This window comes from Rattus norvegicus, chromosome 20 (genome assembly GCF_036323735.1).
Source record: "Rattus norvegicus strain BN/NHsdMcwi chromosome 20, GRCr8, whole genome shotgun sequence".
Taxonomy (NCBI): domain Eukaryota; kingdom Metazoa; phylum Chordata; class Mammalia; order Rodentia; family Muridae; genus Rattus; species Rattus norvegicus.
The window spans coordinates 47,741,203-47,765,024 of NC_086038.1; the positions used below are offsets into that span (position 1 = coordinate 47,741,203).

The window sequence follows — 23,822 nt, forward strand, 5'->3', positions numbered from 1 at the left end:
TGAGGGAGTTGGAAGTGTGACTGTCAACATTCGCACTAGGGTAAGACACAAGGGGTTCTGATGGCAGACACCAGGGTTAGAGTGGGTTCAACAGCAAAGGAAGAAAACGGGTGGGAAGAGCGGCCCTGAAGGAGAAATAGTCAGTAACCGGTTGTGATGCTAATGCAGGGCTTAGGATTTCCTTTCTGTGTCTTTACCCCTCCCCTCAACCCTGTCCTTCCTTCTTCTGAGGTCCTATGGAGGGAGACAGGAAACGCACTAAAATATTTTGTTTGTATGTAATATATATGTATTCCCTGCCCTCCCCCGTGTGTGTATGTGTGCATGTGTATGTGTGTATACGTATGTGTATGTGTGGGTGTATATGTGTGTATGTGTATGTATATCTGTGTGTATATGTGTATGTATGTGTATGCATGTGTATATGTGTATATATGTGTATGCATGTGTTATATATGTGTGTGTATGTGTTTATGTGTATGTGTGTATGTATATATGTGTATGTGTGTATGTATGTGTATATATGTGTGTGTATGTGTATTATGTGTGTTTATGTGTATATGTGTGTATGTGTATTATGTATGTGTATGTGTATATGTGTGCATGTGTGCATGTGTGTATGCATGTGTGTGTGTGTGTGTGTGTGTGTGTGTGTGTGTGTATTTCCTGTCATCCGTGTTGATCTTGAGCTGCTTGGCCCAAGTGATTCTCCTGTGTCAGCATCCGGCATCCTTAGGAGCTTGGACCACAAGCATCCGGCTGTGCCTATCACTCTGCTAAGCACTAATGGAGAGTCTCCTGCAGGGAGGGTAAAGGAACACCTTGCAGAGGTGAACACAGTAGGCCAGGGATTAGGAGAGGGGGAGTCGATAAGACCTAGAGCACCCACAAAGTGGGGGCTCTTTCTCTTCTGTGGCGGAGAGGCAGGCAAGTCGGAGTGATCTTCTTTGCCACATAGGAGGCAGGGCCTTCTCTCGAGTTAGGATGGGTCCTGTCATCTGCGTAGCAGGGAATGCAGGGATACGGAATGGCTATAAAGTAAGGTATGGAGTTGGGGGTTATAGATTAATTGTAAAAAAAAAAGTCTGCCTCTCCCTCATCTGTGTGTGTGTGTGTGTGTGTGTGTGTGTGTGTGTGGTGTGTGTGTGTGAGTGTATGGTGTGTGTGTGGTGTGTGTGTGTGTGTATGTGTGTATGTGTGTGAGTGTGTGAGTGTGTGTGTGTATGTATGTGTATGTGTGTGTGTGGTGTGTGTGGTGTGTGTGGTGTGTGTGTGTATGTGTGAGTGTATGGTGTGTGTGGTGTGTGTATGTGTGTGTGAGTGTGTGTGTATGTGTGTGTGAGTGTGTGGTGTGTGTGTGTATGTGTGAGTGTGTGTGTATGTGGTGTGTGTGTGTAGTGTGTATGTGTGTGTATGTGTGTGTGTGTGTGGTGTGTGTGTGTATGTGTGTATGTGTGTGAGTGTGTGGTGTGTGTGTATGTGTGAGTGTGTGTGTATGTGGTGTGTGTGTGTAGTGTGTATGTGTGTGTATGTGTGTGTGAGTGTGTGGTGTGTGTGTGTATGTGTGTGTGTATGTGTGTATGTGTGTGAGTGTGTGAGTGTGTGTGTGTATGTGTGTGTGGTGTGTGTGGTGTGTGTGGTGTGTGTGTGTATGTGTGAGTGTATGGTGTGTGTGTGTGGTGTGTGTATGTGTGTGTGAGTGTGTGTGTATGTGTGTGTGAGTGTGTGGTGTGTGTGTGTGTGTGTGTGTTTTGTTGATGGCCTCATCCATCTTCGTAGGTGCAGCCATGATGACAGTGCGTGGTTACCTTCCTGATGTCTAGTCTTCTGCCCAGATGGTTATGACCGTGACAGATCAGCACAGTAATATCTTAAAATATAAATAAGGACCAGTAAGTTTGGGCCATTGTGCTATGTGTTGAGACTATAAAGACCATGTGAAGTTTCTTTCCTACAGGAATTGATTTCCAGACGTAAACCCTAGATTCACACAGGGAGATACCACGCTTTAAGAGACTGAGCCTAACAGAGGTTGAGGACCCTACTCGAGGTCACTCAATAGGAGAAGCAGGCTGTCCGTTCAGAGGGCAACACTACCTATTTCATAGAGCTGGGAGGAAGAGTGGTGTGATACTCTGAGACCACTCCCGGGCCAAGCAAATTCAAAACACTACAGCACGTTTCACACAAAACACTTTTATAGGGTGAGTGTAATGGTTTCTTTATGCTCAGCCCAGGGAGTAGCACTATTGGGAGGTGTGGCCTTGTTGGGGTAGGTGTGGGCTTGTTGGGGTAGGTGTGGCCTTGTTGGAGTAGGTGTGGCCTTGTTGGAGTAGGTGTGGCTTTGTTGGGGTAGGTGTGGCCTTGTTGGAGTAGGTGTGGCCTTGTTGGAGTAGGTGTGGCCTTGTTGGAGTAGGTGTGTCACTGTGGGTGTGGCTTTAAGACCCTCATCCTAGCTCCCTGGAAGCCAGTCTTCCACTAGCAGCCTTCAGATGAAGATGTAGAACTCTCAGCTCCTCCTGTGCCATGTCTGCCTGGATGCTGCCATGTTCCCTGCCTTGATGATAGTGGACTGAACCTCTGAATCTGTAGGCCAGCCCCAATTAAATGTTGTCCTTATAAGAGTTGCCTTGGTCATGGTGTCTGCTCACAGCAGTGAAACCCTGACTGAGGCAGTGGGTGTTTTGCCTGTATGTATGACTCTGTACTGCTTACAAGTCCTGGTTCCCATGGAGAGCAGAAGACACTGAATCCCCTAGAACTGGAGTGACAGTCTGTTGTATATCACCATGTGGGTGCTGGGAACCAAGCCCAAGTCCTTGGAGGCACAGCAGATGCTAAGCCTCTCTCCAGCCCTGGGAACATACTTTTCTTTTGCTTGACCCTTAAGGACTTTCCCTACCTCCTCCCAACATATCCACAGTGACGCTGGGTTCTGATTGTACCTGCTGCTTCCAGACAGCGCCCACACGCCACACGTCAACACCACTTTCACCCTGTGGTCGCTTTATGCTGTCTTAGAGTTCTCTTTCCTTTCCCAGAACAGAGCTTAGTTCAAATTCTGGATTCTCCATGAACTCTCTCCAACTGTCTCCCACTTGCTTCGTTTGTGTCCTCAACCGAACTGTGCCACAGCTGGCGACAGTACAGGGATTTTTACAAATTGCACCTGCCTGTTGAGTTAGAGAGAGGCGTATTTATCTGTGTAGATAGGGTGTGCCTATGTGGGTACCCATGTCATGGGACACGCATGGAGGAAAGAGGACAGCTTGTGGGACACAGTTCGGTGTTTTCACCATGAGGCCTAGGGCTTGGATCCTGCCTGTTAGGTTTGAGGGCACTGCCTTTTCCACAGGGCCATCTCATCCACCCCGTAGTGATTTTTAAGTGGCCAAGCAGCTACGTGCCCACATCCACTCAAACAGACTCTCCCAGCGCACTTGGGGTTGACAGCAAGGCGGCTGGATGGAATACCACTTCTCAGTGACTGTGCTGGGCACTGTGATCCCGGGAAAGCGTGTGTTCTTTCGTTTACTGTAGGAAGTGTAGGGCCCACGGTTATGGAATTGAGCCCCAGTTTAGGAGTTAGGTCAGCTCCCAAGACTATCACGTCATGACCTAGGCTCATCCCTGGGCAAGCTCCAGTAAGGACTCAATAAAGGAGACGGATATGGGAATGCATTCTTATAACCCCAGGACCCAGGAGGTTGCGCCAAGAGGATCCCAAGTTTGAGGTTAGCCTGAGATTGTCTCAAAGGAAAAACCACAAGGTTGAAGAAGCAGCCTGAGGTTTGCATGCTGGCCGAGCACACATGCGGTCCCCAGGACCACATAAGTAACAGGACCAAAGAATAAAGGAGTGGGACAAATGGCTCAGTGGGGAAGAGGACCTGCTGTACAGGCATAAAGTTCGACTTCTCAGCACCCGTGCAAAACGGTGGGCGTGACCGCATGCACCCGGAACCCAGGCATAGGGAGTAGAGGCGGGAAACTGGCTGGGGCTGCTGGCTGCCATCCACCTGCCGAAGACTAGTTCCAGCCTTAGTGAGAGACCCTAACTCAGAGAATAAGGCCAGAGCCATAGAGCAATGGACCTGATGCCCTCTGGCCTCTGCAGACAGCTGCTTATGCTCAGGTAACTGCACATCACTCTCTGTCTCTGTCTCTGTCTCTGTCTCTGTCTCTGTCTCTGTCTCTCTCTCTCTCTCTCTCACACACACACACACACACACACACACACACACACACACGAAATTCATATCTATACATACACATATGCAACAACAGAGAACTTGTATTTATTCTTATTCCTCTGAAACAGTTCCAGGAAAGGAGCTCAGAAATGTTTTATTGGAGTAGGGTGGGGTGGGTGCTGCCCCTGACTCTGTTGCCTGTTTGTGGATTCTGTTCTCCTAACTGGGCCACTTTGTCTAGGTTAGGGCGATGCCAGGAACCTACCCAGCAGGGAGCGAACTGACCCTCATGCACACACACACACACACACACACATGCACACACACACACAGACACACACACAGACACACACACATACACACATGCACGCACACACACAGACACACACACATACACACACATGCACGCACACACATAGACACACACACATACACACATGCACGCACACACACATACACATACACACACACACACACACACAGTATTTAAGAAAACAAGAGACAAAAGCAAGCGCTCTCTTAGATGCATCTCGTTAGTGCACAGGCGATGAGTCCTCAGATGAATCCGTGTGATTCTTGTCACTCCGCATGGCTGGTCAGTTCTCTCTCCGCTGCTCCCATGGTCTCTCTCAGCCCATGGTGCCATTCCCCGCCTCTGTGTTTGCAGGCAGGTCCTTGAAGCACAGTATAAATGGCTTCTCTGACACTTCCCAGTCCTTGAAACACCAGCATTCTTGTAATGCCTGCAAACAGGAGTTAAGTGGCTTTGAAAGAAGGAAGGGCCCAGGACTCAGGGCCCCACTTATGGCAGCAGGGATAGGAAGTAGATGAGGCTCAAGATGTCAGGATCTCAGGTTTTTAGTTTGCATAGCGTGAGTCTCTTTCACGATTAAATGGTCTTTGGAAGACATGTTTTTCTATTTGAATACAAACTCTTGGGTTTATGTGGAAGAATTACTGAATTTTCTCGCAGAAAAGATTCTGGACCAAAAATTACCCAAAGATGAAGCCAAAGGTTTGGGAACAGATTAAAAGTATTATATAAATAATATATTTACTGTACAAAAGTTTCGACAGCGAAAGAGAAGCAAAAGTGAAGATAAAAATTTGTCATGCTCCATCATCTAGAAATAACCATTGCTACATTTTGTCACCCGCATTCTGGAAGTTTTCCCGTGCATACAAAATGAGAGATTGCGACACACTCACAAGTCGGAATTAAGAAGTTGAAGTTGACCACAGAAACAGTCAAGAAGCAAAGATGGGGCTGGAGAGACGGCTCGGCTGTTAAGCTCTTCCTTCACCCAGAGCCCTGCAGGGATACATGTTAGATAGATACTTGTCTTCCTGACGTTTTTATTATTATTGCTGTTACTACCAGATCATATCAGACAAAATCTCTAATGGTTTCTAATAAATATCTTAACTGTTTTATGGCTTTCATGGGCTACAATTTTCCTGGAAAGTCTGAATCCTCAGATTGTATCTTCCTTTGTTGTTGCTGTTGCAGAACGCCTCCGAGAGCCAGCGCTGTGCAGGAAGTCTCCTGATGGCGGACAGAATGCAGATAGTTGTGATGGTCTCTGAGTTCTTCAACAGCACGTGGAAGGAGGCGAACTGTGCAAGTGAGTCTCCGTGCTTGTGCCTGCTCGGCTGATGTGGTTCAGTAACAGACGTCCTCAGATTGGATTTCGGTGAACTTTAAAATAGCCGAAACCACATTGGTCACTGAGTTTGAGCTGCGTGTTAGTCATTGTCACCTGGGTGGGTCCTGCCAGCCAGAAATGTGTAGCAGATCACAGAGCTCCGAGGTCAGGCGGACATTTGCTGGATGTCAGCTGTGGGGCAGTTAACTTTGTCGAATGGAACTTTAGTTTCCTCATCTCTATCTTGGGGAAAATAGCAGAACGTGTAATAACTGTTTAACATGATAATTATGATATTTCTAATTGGGGAGACGGGGAGGGGTAAGAGAGAGAGGGGGAAGAGGGGGGCGGAGGGAGAGAGGGGGGGAGAGGTGGGGGAGAGAGGGAGAAGGGAGAGGAGGGGGAAGAGGAGGAAGGGAGAAGGGGGAAAGAGGAGAGAGAGGGGGAGGGGAGAGGGGGAAAGGGAAGGAGGAGAGGGAGGAAGGGGGAGAGGGGGTGGGAGAGGGGGAGGGGGAGGGGAGGAAGGGGGAAGGGGGAAAGAGGAGAAAGAGGGGGAGGGGAGAAGGGGAAGGGGAAGGAGGAAAGGGAGGAAGGAGGGAAGGGGAAGAGGGGGTGGGAGAGGGGGAAGGGGAAGGAGGAGGGGGGAAGGGGAAAGGGGAAGGGAAAGAAGGGATGGGGTAGGGGGAGAGGAGGGGAGCTACCATCCGCTCTGACAGCTTTGTAGATCAGATAGTCTTGTGTAATAGTGACACATATTTGAAGTATCCTTTGGAAAGACTTACACCATTATTTCACCTTAAACTCTCCCTCAGCATCAACTGTGTCCTTATGACCGACCCTACCTTCCACTGTCTACAGCTCAGGGAGAAAGATATCGCTACAAATATACCTCAGAGAAGTAAATAACAACGTTATAGAGTCTCCGAAGGAGAAATCAGCCAGCAGTGTCCTTTGAACTGAGGCTTCAAGGCTGGCATGGTTCCATTGGGTGGAGCTGAGGTGAAAGACAGGGCAGAAAGAGAGACAGAGGGGCAGAGGTACAGAGTGTGAGGGGAAAGTGGGGATTTTAGGGTCCTGGAAACCCTCAGGGAGATGAAGTCAGATGAGGAAGGTAGAACTTTGATGGATACGAGCCAACATCGCCATACTTCTTGGGATGTCAGCATGATATTAAGAGAGGGTTTTATGATTCCTTGGGCTTTAAAAATACATGTGCAAAGTTAAAGGCAGCAAGGAGCAGCGAAGGTATTAGCCATTTCTCATTGCTGTGACAAAGCGTGACAGAAACAAGTGGCAACCAGAAAGGTTTACCTTAGCTATTAGTTGCAGAGAGGTTGTGTCCATGAAGAGGGTCCATCATGGAGGGGGACGAAGTAGTGTGAGTGGCTTTGTCTGTGGAGCCAGAATGTGAAGTGGTCGTCATCACATGACTGCAGACATGTCCTATTACTGCAAACATGTCATCACATGACTGCAGACATGTTATCATGTGACTGCAGACATGTCATGTCAGTGTAGACATGTCATCATGTGACTGCAGACGTGTCATGCTAGTGCAGATGTCATCACATGACTGCACACATGTCCTAGTACTGCAAACATGTCATCACATGACTACAGACATGTCATGTTAGTACAGACATGTTATGTGATGACAGACATCACATGATTACAGACATATGTAACTGCAGACATGTCATGTCAGTGTAGACATGTTATCATGTGACTGCAGACATGTCATGTTAGTACAGACATGTTATGTGATGACAGACATCATCACATGATTACAGACATATCATGTAACTGCAGACATGTCATATCAGTGTAGACATGTTATCATGTGACTGCAGACATGTCATCATGTGACTGCAGACATGTCATGCTTGTGCAGACGTGTCATTATGCAGACATGTCATCCCGTGATTGCAGAGGACTATACTGGACCCAGGGAACCAGGTTCAGCTGTAACCTTCAAAGGCGGGCTCCTATTTCTGTAAGCCAGGCCCCACCTCTTAAAGGTGCCATGACCCCCAAACTTTACTTTTTTTTGAGTGAAAATTCCTTTTGTAAATATGATTGAAGTGAGTTTTGGGAACACAAAAAATATTTTTCAGCATTAGAAAATATCCAGGGGGGTTTGGGGATTTAGCTCAGTGGTAGAGCGCTTGCCTAGCAACCGCAAGGCCCTGGGTTCGGTCCCCAGCTCTGAAAAAAAAAAAAAAGAAAAGAAAATATCCAGGGAACAAGTGTTTGCATGAGCTCGTATAAGAGGAATACTTTAGATTTGAACCTGTAACAGCTGGTTCATTTTTTTTTTTTTTTTGATTTATTCTTTTTGAGACAGATTCTCACTATGTAACCTTGGCTGGCTTGGAATTCATTGTAGACCAGACTGGCCTCTGCCTTCCAAGTTCTGAATTACACCATGCTTGCCAAAAATTTTTGTTGTTTTCTTTGGCTTTTTTGAGACAGGATCTTGCTACATACCCTAGACTGGTCTTGAATTTGATGTGTAGCCCAGGCTGTCCTCAAATTCAGTGTCCTCCTGTTTCAGCCATCAGGGGACTAGAATTAACGTAACAGCATGCGTCACTGTACCCAACTAGAAAACAAAACAAGAAACAAAGCACACACACAAAACCCCACTCAGCATGGAACTTACTTAACTCCAGGTCTTCTCTGCTGCCAGTCCACCATGCTGCAATGGCAGTTGTCTCCTCGTTCCGTATCTTGTATCTTCTCGTTCCTTCTGGAAATTGGGAAGATGGCTTAGCTGACAGAACCATTCTTTTCTTTGTTGTGTGGGGTCTTTTTGTTGTTGCTGCTGTTTTGTGTGTGACATTTTATATGTAGGCCAGGCTGGCCTTGAGCTTCGTATGTGTCTAGGGACGACCTGATCCCCACTCATCCCACAGGCGATGCAGCACCAGGCTGTCATTAGCAATGGCTGCGTGTGGCTGGTGGCCTGGGGCTCCCAGCCTCCTGATTGATCGGATTATAGGCATTTGTCACCGCCACGGCCAAAATTGAAAATTCCCATCATACATAGAATGAAGAGCCCTTTAAAAAGTCAGGTAGGGGTTGGGGATGCGGCTCCATTGGCAGAGAGCTGTTGCAGCTCCACAGGCCATTGGAAGTAGTGCTAATTTATCTCAGCGGCTGCACGCTGCCCCCAAGGACTCTCTGAGCCCGTGGCAATCTCTCTACCCATCTAGTTCCCAGGGCAGGTTGTTACCATGCCAGACGTACACATCCCAATTCTGTGGTGGGCCAGTGCGTCCCGCCACCATACACTCTCTTGAACTCGATTAAGTCGCCACACGAAAGAACACATCACACAGTATCCTCTGATCCAATTGATAAGGTCATAACAACCTGTTACTATGCGCAGAGAGGAATCTTAACATTTCCCGACATGTTCTCTCAGCTCCTTCCTCCTCGTTCTCCTCCTCTCTGCCTCTCTCTCCCTTGTAAAACCTCTGTTCCCGCCTCCCTTCCTTCTCGTCCAATGACAGGCCTCCTTTTTATATTGTCTGCCTTCACCTGCATAATGACATCAACGTACAGAGTGCTTGCCTAACATTCTTGAAGACCCGGACTCTGTCTCTAGCCCCATGTAAACTGAGCATGGCGACACACGTGTACAGTCCCAGCACATGGGAGTAGAGATAGGAAGATCAGAAGATCAAGGTCATCCTGGGCTACAAGGAGAGTTTAGTCAAGGCCAGCCTGGGCTACAAGGAGAGTTTAGTCAAGGCCAGCCTGGGCTACAGGAGAGTTTAATTAAGGCCAGCCTGGGCTACACAGAGAGTTTAATCAAGGCCAGCCTGGGCTACAGGAGAGTTTAATCGAGGCCAGCCTGGGCTACATGAGAGGTCTCAAAACAGTGAGCAAACAAACAAGCAAATGAACAGAACAACGTAGGAGGCTGGAGGATGGCTCAGTGGGTGCTTGCTGTGCAAAGATGAGGAGCAGAGCTCCTGCCACCAGGCTCTCTGGCTCTGTGCACTGGGAGGCAGGGATAGCAGGATCCTAGGGCGCAAGAACCAGCCAGGCCAGCCAGCTCTGGGGCTCGTGGGAGAGACCATCTCAACAAAGAAGGTAGAGAGTGGTAGAAGACACCACATGTGCACACCTGAACACACGTGCACACATGCACACGTGTACACATGCACACGTGTACACAAAACACTAGGACGGTTTTTATATGGGACTCCTCTTAAAAATTATTTTTATTTTATGTATATGAGTTTTTGCCTGCATGTACACACATACACCACATCTTGCACTGTGCCTGATGCCTTAGGAGGCCAGAAGAAGGCATAGCTCTCCTGGGACTAGAGTTACAGATGGCTGTAAGCCACTAGGTGACTGCCAGGACTTGATGGCAGATCCTCTGGAAGGAAGAGCCACCAGTGTTGCTGTTGTCCTCCTCCTCCTCTTCCTCCTCCTCTCCTTGTACTCCTCCTCCTCCTCCTCCTCCTCCTCCTCCTTCCTCTTCCTCCTCCTCTTCCTCCTCCTCTTCCTCCTCCTCCTCCTCCTCTTCCTCTTCCTCCTCTCCTCCTCCCCCTTCCTCTTCCTCCTCCTCTTCCTCCTCCTCTTCCTCCTCCTCCTCCTCTTCCTCTTCCTCCTCTCCTCCTCCCCTTCCTCTTCCTCCTCCTCTTCCTCCTCCTCTTCCTCCTCCTCTTCCTCCTCCTCTTCCTCCTCCTCCTCCTCCTCTTCCTCTTCCTCCTCTCCTCCTCCCCTTCCTCTTCCTCCTCCTCTTCCTCCTCCTCTTCCTCCTCCTCCTCCTCTTCCTCTTCCTCCTCTCCTCCTCCCCCTTCCTCTTCCTCCTCCTCTTCCTCCTCCTCTTCCTCCTCCTCTTCCTCCTCCTCTTCCTCCTCCTCTTCCTCCTCCTCTTCTTCCTCCTCTTCCTCCTCCTCTTCCTCCTCCTCTTCCTCTTCCTCCTCTTCCTCCTCCTCTTCCTCCTCCTCTTCCTCCTCCTCTTCCTCCTCCTCTTCCTCCTCCTCCTCCTCTTCTTCCTCCTCCTCCTCCTCCTTCTTCCTTCTAAGGTTTATTCATTTATTTTATGTATGTGGGCACACTGTAGCTGTCTTCAGACACACCAGAAAAGGACATTGGATCCCATTACAGATGGTTGTGAGCCACCCTGTGGTTGCTGGGAATTGAACTCAGGACCTCTAGAAGAGCAGTCGGTGCTTTTAACTGCTGAATCATCTCTTTAGCTCGAAGCCAGTGTTCTTACCAGCTGAATCTCCAGTTTCTAAATGGGATGTAAAACAATTTGAATTTTTTGAGACAGTGTTTCACGTAGTCCACTGGCTGGAGTCAAACTCTCCATGTATTCCCAGCTGGCCTTGAACTTCTGGTCTTCCTGTCCCACCTCCCTGGGCCTGGAATTGTAGTTGTGTCCACTTTTGTTGTCTGAGCCATTGTATCTTGAAAGCATCGCTTTGACTGCCCTTCTGAGGAACGGACCACTAAACTGTTAGACGAGTTGTTCAAGAGATTACCATCTCCTAATTAGAATCAATTAACAAGCCAGACAAAAGAGCTAAAAGTTCGGATGTGTTTTTGGGAGGGGGTAGGTCGGCTGTCAGGGCAGAAAAGGATGCCTTTGGTTTCTTTGGTTCTGACCTTTATTCAGAGGAGGTAAATTCACCTGCTTTGGATTTTCTGCATTTAATTCCCACTCAAAACTCTCTACAAAACTTAGAAGCGCCCAGAATGTTCCAATTATGGCATTTTTATGTAGATGAAGTCAGAGGGACCAAATGCTTTCTTTCCCAAGATTATGCACTAAAAATCATGCTTTCCCGTTCACTGTTTTAATCTTATTTTAAATAGGATTCATTGTTTTAATCATGATTTCTGTGTTGAATTTTTAAATGGAATTAAAAGAGTTTTAAGAGACTGAATTCATTAAATTTCACTCTTCTGTTTTGGTTTATTCAATAATAGAATTCTTTTCTTCTTCTTTTTCTTCTTCTTTTTCTTCTTCTTCCTCTTCTTCTTCCTCTTCCTCTTCCTCCTCCTCTTCTTCTTCCTTCTCCTCCTCCTTCTTCCTCTCTGTCTCTCTCTTGTGTTAGCTATGTGTCGAGGGACTCATTTGTCTGATTTTAAACATAGTTTTTGTATTTCTAAACTCAATTACCACAGTCTCACTGTTAATTCTTATTTTCTGAAGCTTGCTCAGCTTTTCGGAAAGTGGTGATCTTTGTACTCCGTGAGGTTAGTTCTCTTGTTATGTGGGCCCCTGGGAATCCACCTCAGGTCTGCAGGCTTAGAGGCTGGCACCCTTCCCCTCTCAGCCATGCTACCAGCCTCAGGAGTGTACGCTTTCTCTCTAGACAACCCGTAACTGTAGTGTGTGTCTCAGGCTGGCCCTGGGTTGGGCTCACAAACCTCCTGTCTCAGCCTCCCAGGCATAACTTGTATCCCCCTACCTTAGATGGGCTCACAGGGGTGCTGTAAAACAAGTGAGTTATTCCTGTCCCCGTGTAGCTTCTAAATGAACGAGACTTAGACTGCGATTTATGTATTTGGCTTTGCGCAACTACTGGGGGATTCCCCCTAATCTATATTTCTATTCTCTAGACTGTTCCTTCCCAACTCTGCTCCCCAGACACTTGTGTTGGCGTCTTCCCAGGTCATTTCTACTCCGCCAGCCTGTTCTCAGGGCCCATTTCACGTGGGCATGTGCTCCTCCTGGTTTATCTTGTCTAACAGAGACCTCCTGTTCCCTATCTCCTCCCTCCCTTTCTCTTTGTGCCTGCCCCTCCCCCAGTCTATAACCCCAGTAACTTAAACTCTACCTCTCTCTTCTCCCCAGTAATTGGCTGTAGCCATTTTTATTTCACTAACAGTTTTAAATTGGGGAGCAAGGTTTGCACTTGGTAAAGACGAGGGTCAGTTTGTTGGAGACAACCAGATCCTGGGGGGGAGGCAGCATTTGAATCCATAGCGACACCAGACACAACCGGATGTGACAATATAAAACTCATTTTTAAAGCAGCAGGGATGGCTCTCTTGCTCTTCCCTTCTTGTTCCCGCTCTGTCCTCTCACCCCTCCCTCCCCACTCCCTTCTCCCCCTTCTCCACTCAGTCTCTACTCTGTCTCTGTCTCTGTCTCTCTCTGTCTCTCTCTGTCTCCCTCTCTCTGTTTCTCTCTCTGCCTCTGTCTCTCTCTGTCTCTGTCTCTCTGTGTCTTTGTGTCTCTGTCTCTGTCTCTCTATCTCTCTCTTTCTATTACCCTCTCAACTTCCCTCTTCATGCCGTAAATAAATTCTATTCTATACTAAAACAGATAACCAAGCCCCCCAGCAGGGATGGGCTGAAGAGGCAGCTCAGAGGTTAAGAGCATTTGCTGCTCTTGCAGAGGATCCAGGTCCAGTTCCCAGTGTCCACACAGCAGCTTTGAACAGCTCTTATTCCAGTCCCAGGGCATCTGGCGCCATCTTCTGGCCTCAGAGGGTGCCAGGGCTACATGCAGTGCCCTCATACGCATAAAAATAAAAATGAGTCTTTAAAAAAAAAAGAGCAGAGGGGCTGCAAAGACAGCTTGGCAGTTAAGTTCCTGGGTTCAGTTCTCAGGACCAGGGTTTGGTTCCCAGCACTCACAGCAGCTCACAGATATCTGTGACAACAATTCCACGAAATCTCACACCCTCTTCTAACCCCCTCGGGGACCAGGCATGTAACATAAGTAAGTAATATGTAAATAAATCTTTTAAAAATTTGTTTTAAACCACTAGAGATCATGAACAGAGTCCTAATAGATGCCACATCTCTAAGGATGTTCAGCTGGACTCGGTGGTACACGCTGTAATCCCAGCATTCAGGAAGGAGAGGCAAGACGAGAAGTTTGGGGTGCAGACCCTGTCCCTAGAGTACTCAGTGACAGGGTGCTTTTATATAGGGGACCAGGGTTCAGTCCTCAGTCCTGGGAGGTCGGGAAGGAAGACAAGAAGGCACACAATTCTGTCGTAATTTAGTCGGTTTCTGTGTGAGGGCTTGGCTGGAATCCTTAGAGCCCTGAGAACGCCTCTTGAGCTGATGCCGGAGTCCTCACGGAGACAGAAGCTGTGCTAATCTGCCCTTGATGAGGCTCCATTGATTGTCTGAGATGAGGCAGAAGCACAATGACCACTTCACTTAGTGCGTATGGAGAGCTTCGTCGTCCCCACCTTCCCTGGCTCACTAATTTCTACAGCGTACAGCTTCTCACTGTGCATAACCTTCTGCTCCCGGTTCCCGGCAATGGCTAGAGGGGGTTTACTAGAGTTCCTTTGTGTAGTATCAGAAAGTCAGGGTTCTTCTAATAATGAAGATGCGTTTAACCCCACCGTGTAAGTGAGCCCCTTTGTGCTTTGTGATGTCACCGCCTAACAGTTACTGGAAAAAAAACCATACTGTGCCAGCACAGCACTTAATCAGACCGTCAGTCTGCAGTGGCTTTTCACTTAATTCCCCAATTATTTTAAGAGGAACGGAGAACAGCAGTAAAATAGAAGACATTATGTCCTTTTGTTCCTCAGATCAGCCTTCTTCATAAATCATTTTTATAAAGAAGTTGTTTATTTGTGTATCGCGTAGAAGAAATTGCCAGAGCTCTCCAGAACAGCATGCTCTGTGCTGCTGCTCCCTGGTACCCAGGGGGGCGGCGCCTGCCATCTTTGGCTGTGTCTGCATGACAGGACTCACTGTGACACTGGTGTCCACCTGCCTCGGGGAAACTGCTTCTAGCACTCCTCTGTAAGACAGCAACGCCCAACCTAAAGACCTGTATCTTAACTGAACGTTCCCTGTCTATAATTGTGCTTGTTTTCATTTATGTCTGCTCTACCTGACCCAGGAGCCAAGGCGTTAATAAAATAGCACGAAAAGTGAGCTTATATTATTACTTAAAAGATCTTAGTAAACCAGGCGGCGTCAGCACACGCCTTTAATCCCAGCGCTGGGGAAGAAAAGCAAGCCCAGATCTCTAAATTCAAGGCCAGCCTGGTCCACAGAGTGAGTTCCAGGACAGCCAGGGCAACACAGAAAAACCCCGTCTCGACCAACAAACAAACAACAAAGGGTTTTAATATGTGGACTTTGTGGATACTGACATATGGAATAATTTGTGTTTAATTAGTAAAAAAGAATTGCGTGCTTAAGGAAATACAGGCGCTCGGAGAACACATTTGCCATTTCGGGGCCTTACTGACTTGTATGTGAGTCTCAGTGTCCCCTTCTTTCTCTCACTTAATTTGTTCATAAGGCTGCAGAAACTATGGATTCCTGGGGTCACAGAGGCCAAGCATCTTGGAGAAGCTTCGCCAAGAAGGTCTCCATCCATGTTCACTGGTGCAGAGGGGGTCCTGCCCAAGCTGTGTGTGTGTGTGTATGTGTGTGTGTGTGTGTGTGTGTGTTATCTGTCTATCTATGTGTCTGTATGTATGTGAATGTGTGTATGTGTTTATATGTGCATATGTATGTGTTGTGTGTATGTGTGTGTGTTTGTATTGTATGTGTATGTGTTTGTATATTTATGTGTGTTTGTGTATATTGTCTGTATGCATGTATGCATATGTGTGTATGTGTCTGTCTATCTATGTGTCTGTATGTGTGTTTGTATTTGTATGTGTGTGTTTATGTGTCTGTCTATGTGTATGTGTGTATGTGTCTATATGTATGTGTTGTGTGTATGTGTTTGTATGTTTATGTGTGTTTATGTGTATATTGTCTGTGTGCATGTGTGTATATGTGTGTATGTGACTGTCTGTCCATCTGTCTGTCTGCCTATGAGTCCACCAAAGTCTAGCTGGCTTTTGGAGTGTGGTTTTATAATTCATCCAGTGCCCAAGTTTACACACAGAAGTTAAAGTGCTCGTTGCCCTGCCCTGTTACCCAGGATTAGGTTTCATCTTTCTGATCAGGTGGCAGTGACTTCCTGAATCACTGGTGGTGTTAGATTCGTCCCAGAGAGGAGCCGCAGCATGCAGTCGTCCACTCTTGAGTATTGAAATTGTTAATTGTTTAACAGAGTCTAGGAGTGTGTTTGTACCTGTATGTTTGTATGTGTGTGTCTGTATGTGTAATATATATATATATATGCATATATATATGTGTGTGTATGTGTGTGTGTTTATGTGTCTGTATGTATGTATATCTGTGCATGTATGTTTGTGTCTATATGTGTAATATATATGTGTGTGTGTTTATGTGTCTATGTATGTATATGTGTGCATGTGTTTGTATGTGCATATATATGTGTTGTGTGTATGTGTGTGTCTGTATGCATGTGTATGTGTTTGTATCTGTATATGTGTTTGTATGTGCATATGTATGTGTTTGTATGTACGTATCTATACATATGTGTATGTATATGTTTGTATGTGTTTGTATGTGCATATGTATGTGTTGTGTGTTTGTGTGTGTTTGTATGTATGTGTATGTGTGTGTTTGTATGCTTATGTGTGTTTATGTGTCTATATGTATATTGTCTGTATGCATGTGTGTATATGTATGTGTGTTTGTATGTGTGTACATATGTTGTGTGTGTTTGTGTGTGTGTACATATGTTGTGTGTGTTTGTATGTGTGTATGTATCTGTATGTATGTGTGTGTTACTCACCTTGCAGTGTCTGAGAGTGCTGGCCCAACAGCCATACTGATTATAAATAATTCCAGCCTTTTATGTATCAGTTGTGTGACTTTGGACTTGTGTGATCTTGGGCAGGCTCCTTCATTTCTCTATCCTGTTCCTTATTTCTGAATTTTATTTAAAGTTTTTAACTGTTTGCTAGGTGCGGTGGGTGACACAGGCCTTTAATCCCTGCGCTTGGGAGGCAGAGGCAGGTGGAGCTCTATAAATCTGTAAGCAAGGCTGGACTACATAATGTTTGTTTCCTTGTTTTTACAGATTGCCTAACAAAAAACAGTGAGGATCTGTCAAATAACACCCAGGACTTCCTCAGTCTGTTTAACAAGACTTTGGCCTGCTTTGAGCATAACCTGCAGGTCAGTTATATAGATTTACCAAGAATGAATAATGTGTAATTCTGACTTTTTACAGGTTTTTGGGTTTTTTTTTCCCTCCTCATAAAGGAATTAGTAAACCTTTATTTCTACTCTTAGAATCTTAGATTTTTTTTTCCACTTGAAAATATCAGAACTTCAGCTCAGAACCAAGTGTGGCAGCAGGTGCCCTGTACTGGGCAGAGGCCACGAATCTCTGAGAGCTCAAGGCTGCTGATCCACAAAGCCAATTCCTGGCCAGCCAGGGCTACACAGTGAGACTGTGGGGGTGGGGGAAGGGAAGGAGTCGGGGGAGAGGGAGAAGGAAGGAAGGAGGGAAGGAGGGAAGGAAGGAAGGGGTTGAGTCTTGGAGGGATGGCTGAGTGTGTGGTAGGTAGCACATGCCTTTAATCCCAGCACTTAAGAGGCAGAGGCAGGCAGATCTCTGTGATTTTAAGGTCAGTCTTCTCTCCACCACAAGTTCCAGGCCAGCCATAGAGAGACCCTGTCTCAAAATAAAACCAAAACCAAAACCAACGACAAACAAGAATAGAGTAGGTGTCGGGCAGCTCCCAGACAACTCACCCCAGCTCTAGGGAATCCAGTGCCCTTCTCATTTAAAAATAATCACAAGTCCTAATGCAAATCAGGGGCTGGAAAGATGGCTTAGAGGCTAAGAGCACTGGCTGCTCGTCCAGAGGAGGCAAACTCACTACCCAGGACCCACATGGTGGCTCACAACCATCTATAACTCCAACTCCACGGGAACTGGGTCTCCTCTGGCCATTGTAGATACCAGGCACACACGTGGTGTGTCAGAGGTGGCAGCCACAGCTCTGTGACGTCGGTGGCTGGATCACGGTATTCCCTGTAGGGTTAGAGGAAAGCAGATAATTCAACATAACTATCGGAAGTCCGTCCAACTGATGGGTTCCCTTACAGAGAGCGTGTTTGGCTGATAGGAAAAGAAAAAGAACCCAGATGGGCTTGGACCCTGAGTAGCCGGGAGGATGGTGATGCCACGGGGAGATTAGGAGGAAGATAACACAGGACAATGAAGATTAGGAATCCTGTTTCGGGAGCCGGAGAGATGGCTCAATGAATAAGAGCACTGGCTGCTCTTGCAGAGGACCTGGGTTCAGTTCCCAGCACCCACACGGCAGCCCACGGCCATCTGTAACTCCAGCTCCATGGGATAGAAATAACTTACGGCCTCTGTAGACAACAGGCACACCTGCGGTGCATATACATACATGCAGAAAACACCCATGTACATACACAGTGCTTTCTAAAACTGGGATAGTTTAATTAGAAATGTCTTGGGTAAACAGTCATAACTAGCAAGTGTTAGGTTCAGGTTCATTAGAACAAAGGCTCCCCAGAAGGTCCCATATAATTTCATATCACATCCCCCTGTTTTCAGAAGCCCCTACAGAAAGGGGTCACTGGGGTATAGAGGTGAAGGGACTTGCTTGAGGTCAGACTACAGGGAGACACACCAGGATGGCTTTAAAGGAGAATTCTGTTTGGGGCAAGAGAGCTTGCTCCAGGGCTAAAGGTCTATGCTGCCAAGTCCCAGGGCCCAAGTTAAATCCTAGGGCCCTCAAGGTGGAAGAAGGGAACCCCTCCATCCGGTTGTCCTCTGAGCACCACTTACGCACCACAGTAAGTTTGCACCCATGCATGCATACACACACACACACGCACGCACACACACACACACACACACACACACACACACACACACGAAATACATGCAATATAATTTTTAGAAGAATTCTATTTTGAACCTGGTTAGCATGACACTGATTCTCCTGGCAACATCCAAGCTCAGATGATTCAGTGAGATGGGGGACGGGCTGCAAGTTTAGGGGTCACCAGACACAGTTGTCGCTTAAAGCCATGCAACTAGATGAGGAGAGAAAGTAGACAGAGATGGTGAAGAGCCTCTGACAGCTGCACCCAGGGGCTTCGGGATGGGGAACAGGCTGAGACAACGGCTTTCCCTGCGGGAGGACGGGCAGGAGGAGGCTCACACGCTGTACTCGATCCACTTCGGGCGGGAAATGTTAGCAAGTGGCTTCTCTCAAACCCCAGCCTGTCCTGATGACAGGGCAAGGTGAAAGGGTGTCCGACAGACACGGGTGCAGTTACTGTGACAGCCTCTCGTGTCCCTAGTCTGTGGGTAGCTGTGAGGAAGAAGGGCTTAGCACCCACCTGCCCCCTGTGGGTCTTGTACAGCCTTCCCGAGGTGACGTGGGCCCCTGTGCAGTGTTTGACCAGGTTCACTAAGCCTTAGGGAAGGCGTCCTCCGAGTTCACAGCCGCCATCATCTCCCACCCTCCCGGATCCACTTCCTCACCCAGTGAGGAGCTGTGTAGCATTCATTTTGCAGTTATGCTCTCCATCGATTAACCACCCCCCCCCCTTTGTTTTTTACTGTGTGGCCGTTAAAAGCCACTGCCACTCGCAGCCTTCTGAACGTCACAAGTTCCTTTGAGAGTGTGTTCAGTGGACCCCTGGGAGGGGAACGCCATGCCAAAAGTATATGCATTTTTAATTTTTGTAAACAGAGCTGTGTTCCCCCCCACCACCAGGATTCTGTCTAGGTTTGCAGTTTTGGCTACATTCACAATCGACCCGTGGAAGGTGTCTCTTTCGTGTGGGAGTTTAAGGGGAGACGTGGTTTCTTTCTTGTCTCTATGTTCGGTAGGCGCCCTTTGCTCATGGTAAAGACTAGAGAGAATGGGGAGCAAAGACATAAGTGAGCGCTTCAAAATACAGGTGTCTGCCTAGAAGCCAGAGCCTGGGGTTTGCTGGCATGCTACCCCTACCCCCTCCCCACATTGCAGGCTGTCTCTCCGCTTCCATTCACTAGAAAGGTCTGAGTTAGGAGCTGAGATGAGAGAGTTGAGTGGGCTCCTTCAGTCCTTTCTCTAACTCCTCCATTGGGGTCCCCGTACTCAGCTGTGTCTGCCTCCGTATTTGTCAGGCTCCGGCAGAGCCTCTCAGGAGACATCCATATCAGGCTCCTGGCAGCAAGAACTTCTTGACATCAGCAATAGTGTCTGTGTTTGGTGGCTACATATGGGATGGATCCCCAGGTGGGGCGGTCTCTAGGCGGCCTTTCCTTCTGTCTCTGCTTAGTTCTTTGTCCCTGTATTTCCTTTGGACAAGAACAATTCTGGGTTAAAAATTTGGAGATGAATGGGTGGCCTTGCCTAACCTCTGGATGTGATCTCTACAGGTTCTCCCTCCCCTTTGTTGGGCATTTTAGCTAATGTCATCCTTGTTGGGTCCTGGGAGCCTCTCACTTTTCTGGCATCTGGGACTTGGTGGTGGCTACCCAGAGTTCCCCATCCCCCATTGCTACTCACAACCCCATAGCAAGAACAGTATCAACCAACCAGACCCCCCAGAACTCCCAGGGACTAAACCACCATCCAAAGAGTACGCATGGAGGGACCCATGGCTCCAGCTACATATGTAGCAGAGGATGGCATTGTCAGGCATCAATGGGAGGAGAAGCCCTTGGTTCTGTGAAGGCTTGACTCCCCAATGTAGGGGAATGCCAGGGTGGTGAGGTGGAAATGGGTGAGTGGGTGGTGGTGGGGAGCACCCTCATTGAAGCAGGGGGAGGTGGTATGGGATACCCAGAAAAGGGGATAACATTTGAAATATAGGTGCATAAAATATCCAATTAAAAAAAGAGAGAGGGTTGAATGGGGTTCATATCCCTCCCCTAAGAAAAGTCTAATTTCATTCCAATAGAGGATGCTGTTTAGGCTGTGAAGCTTAGCATGAATGAATTTATTTGGAAAGAACAGCATCGTTAAGTACAAATGTCAACAGTGAGATAACTCAGGAAGGTTCATATTAGCCGTCAGCCCTTAGGCAGTGGACTACTGATGTCTCCGATGTCCTCCGCAGGGTTGATCAGAGGCCCATGTAGCAGTTTCAAAATGAAGAGACACCTAGAAAGTGCTGGGTACCCCATTGCCTTCCTCCCACATTCCAGGTCTCCTAGAAAGTTCTAGAGACCCTTGCCTTGTGCCCCCAGATCCTCAGGACTCATCATCTAAGTGCTCTAGGAACCGCCCCTCCTCACAGCCCATCACCGTTTTCTCCTCGGGGTCTCCAGTGGCTTTTGTGCCGTTCTCCTTGTTATTAATGTATGGTAATTGTATGTGACATTCTTATCCTACATGTATGTAAATTGTGCTTTGATCCTATTCATAGATCCCATGATCTTCTTCTGTCCAAGCCTTGTTCAGAAAGCCACTGCCTTTTCTTCCTTTTTCTTTTTTTTTTTAAATAATTATTTTCATGGGCTGGAGAGATGGCTCAGTGGTTAAGAGCACCGACTGCTCTTCCAGAGGTCCTGAGTTCAATTCCCAGCAACCACATGGTGGCTCACAACCATCTGTAATGGGATCCGATGCCTTCTTCTGGTGTGTCTGAAGACAGCGACAGTGTACTTATATATGATAAATAAATCTTTAAAAAAAAAGAATTATTTTCATATATTTATTTAGGGTTTGCATGTGGCTATCAGAGGACAGCTTGCCTGCGGGTTCCAACAACTGTACGTGGGTCATTGCTTAAAGACAGGCAGCTATCAACCGGATTCTTCGCCTGTTCTTCTGTCTTGGTGTTTCCTGTATGTTTTTCCTCTAGGGATTTCAAAGTTTGAGGTCCTAAATCAAGGTCTTTGATTTATTTTTCCAGTTGATTTTTGTCAGAGTAGGGGCAAGGGATCGAGTCTCAGTCTAGACGCGTGGATACCCAACTTCCCGGCGCCATTTGTTAAGGAGGCTTGGGCTTGTCTTCTCTCCAAGTGCCGTTGGCGTCCATCTGGTGGCGGTGCTGTGTGGGTTTATTTCTGGGTTCACTGCAGGCCTTTTTTTTTTTCTTTTTTTCGGAGCTGGGGACCGAACCCAGGGCCTTGCGCTTGCTAGGCAAGTGCTCTACCGCTGAGCTAAATCCCCAACCCCTCACTGCAGGCCTTTAATACTCCATATTGTCTTCCGTCTGGGCTCGGGGGCGGGGCAGGGCGGCGAACGGTTGACGTGCAGGGAAGCTGTGTCCACTACGTACCGTGTGTCTTACCTTTGTCATTTCAGGGGCGCACGTACAGCCTCCCCCCACCAAAGAATTACTCAGAAGTGTGCAAGAACTGTAAAGAGGCGTACAGAACTCTGAGCCTCCTGTACAGCGAAATGCAGAAAATGAACGGGCTGGAGAGCAAGGCGGAGCCGGGAACGCACTTGTGCATCGACGTGGAGGATGCAGTGAGTATTTCCGGCGAGGTTCACACCTGGCAGCCGTTGAATGCACTTTCGGTATTAGCCTCTCTTGGGTGCACTGGGCTACCAGAAAGTGCAGCCAGGACTACACAGTGAAACCCAGGCTCAAAAAACAAAAGGGCTTGGGGGGTAGATAAGAGAGTGGCCGTGGCTTTCAGGGGCGTGGTGTTTTCCGTGTGCTTAAATTTCAGTTCTCTGTCCAGTTGGTGCTGATTGAAGAGGTTTTGCAGCTAACTACCGTGTTTCCAAAAGATCGTATGCACTTATTGCATAAATTTCTTTATCTATATGATAATCTGAAAAGTTTACTCATGGTCTATCTCCTCGCCAAAATGTGAGCCACGCGAGGGCACATAGACCTAGTGTTTTCTAACTCATCATTTAGTGGGTAAGGCAATTCACAGTAGTGTGTGTGTGTGTGTGTGTGTGTGTGTGTGTGTGTGTGTGTGTTTGTATGAGTGTGTGTATGTGTGTGTTATGTGCATGTATGTGTCTGTGTGTACGTGTGTGTGTGTGTGTGTGTATGTATCTGTGTCTGTGTGTGTGTGCACGCATGCCATTGAGCAACAACGAGGTCCCATTACTAAGCGCAGGCCAGCCCTGAACTCGCAGTGATCCTCCTGCTTCCTCTCCTAGTACTGGGATTGCAGGCATGCTCCACCACACCCAGGATGTCGGTTACACTGTCTTTGTATGGGTAAAAAGAGTAAACGTAGGGGAATCTGGAAGCCTTTTCGCCATTGCACAGCCTGTCTTCCCACAGAGCGCCAGTAGGTGGCAGTCGTGCCCTCCTAGGCAATATGATGCTTGAGAACTAGGTATCCGGAAAGACAAATCAGTGTCTGGAAAGTAGAGAACTCCAGATCAAAATGGCAGAGCTTGCTGGTTAAGAATAGTCACATCTGCATTTCCAAACCAGCTTAATGGTAACTGTTCTGGAGCAGTAGGTCTCCATACGGTAAAAAGCTCTGAACATGGCAGCCCCGAAGGCCTTTGGGTTTTTACATCTCAGTCTAATGATCGTACTTGCTTAATAGCAGGCTCTCTGCGATACATGGCCTTTAATTGAGGAAACAGAGTCTTTACTCTGTCTTTATAACTACACATTCTCTGGGAGATAAAATGGCTGACCTTCTGGCATACCTTGGTAATTATGTGTTTAGAATGTAACTTCTTTGTGTGGTTATAAGTCTATAGAGCGACAACCCGGTGCTGGTGGCACATGCGCTCAGGAGGCAGACGCAGGTGGATCTCTGAGTTCGAGGCCAGCCCGATCTACAGAGTGAATTCCAAACTAGCCAGGGTCGCTTGGAGAGTCTCAAAAACAAAAGGAAACAAAGTATACAGTTACTAATGGTAAACCAGCTTTTTAGCCCTGGCAGAAGAAACAGTTGTCAACTATCAGTGGGTTTTAAAAGCTGTTTTAAATGATGTTTGGATTGCAAAAATATACTGAGAAACTGACAGGAACTTAGGTCTAATCAGATTGTAATACATGTCTTTCTAGATGAACATTACCCGGAAGCTATGGAGCCGAACCTTCAACTGTTCCGTCACCTGCAGCGACACAGTGTCTGTGGTTGCCGTTTCCGTGTTCATTCTCTTTCTGCCTGTCGTCTTCTACCTGAGTAGCTTCCTTCACTCCGAGCAAAAGAAGCGCAAGCTCATTCTACGTA

At 47.4% G+C, this 23,822-nt stretch overlaps 1 protein-coding gene and 1 long non-coding RNA gene across 4 annotated transcripts in view; one reads left to right on the forward strand and one right to left on the reverse strand.

Annotated features, from left to right (window-relative positions):
- The window catches only part of Ostm1 (osteoclastogenesis associated transmembrane protein 1), a 115,553-nt gene that overhangs the window by 87,507 nt on the left and 4,224 nt on the right, over positions 1-23,822 (forward strand). For all 3 annotated transcript variants that reach the window (XM_039099031.2, XM_006256577.5, NM_001029925.2), the window contains 4 exons: positions 5,704-5,818; positions 16,746-16,843; positions 21,964-22,131; positions 23,654-23,819. In XM_039099031.2, coding sequence (XP_038954959.1) covers positions 5,743-5,818; positions 16,746-16,843; positions 21,964-22,131; positions 23,654-23,819 — 508 coding nt within the window. In that variant the 5' untranslated portion in view covers positions 5,704-5,742. The remainder of the gene's footprint in view (positions 1-5,703; positions 5,819-16,745; positions 16,844-21,963; positions 22,132-23,653; positions 23,820-23,822) is intronic.
- LOC134483933 (uncharacterized) lies at positions 13,703-14,197 on the reverse strand. Its single transcript, XR_010061145.1, has 2 exons — positions 14,057-14,197; positions 13,703-13,959 (listed from the first exon to the last, which is right to left on the reverse strand). It is a non-coding gene; the product is annotated as an uncharacterized LOC134483933 (long non-coding RNA).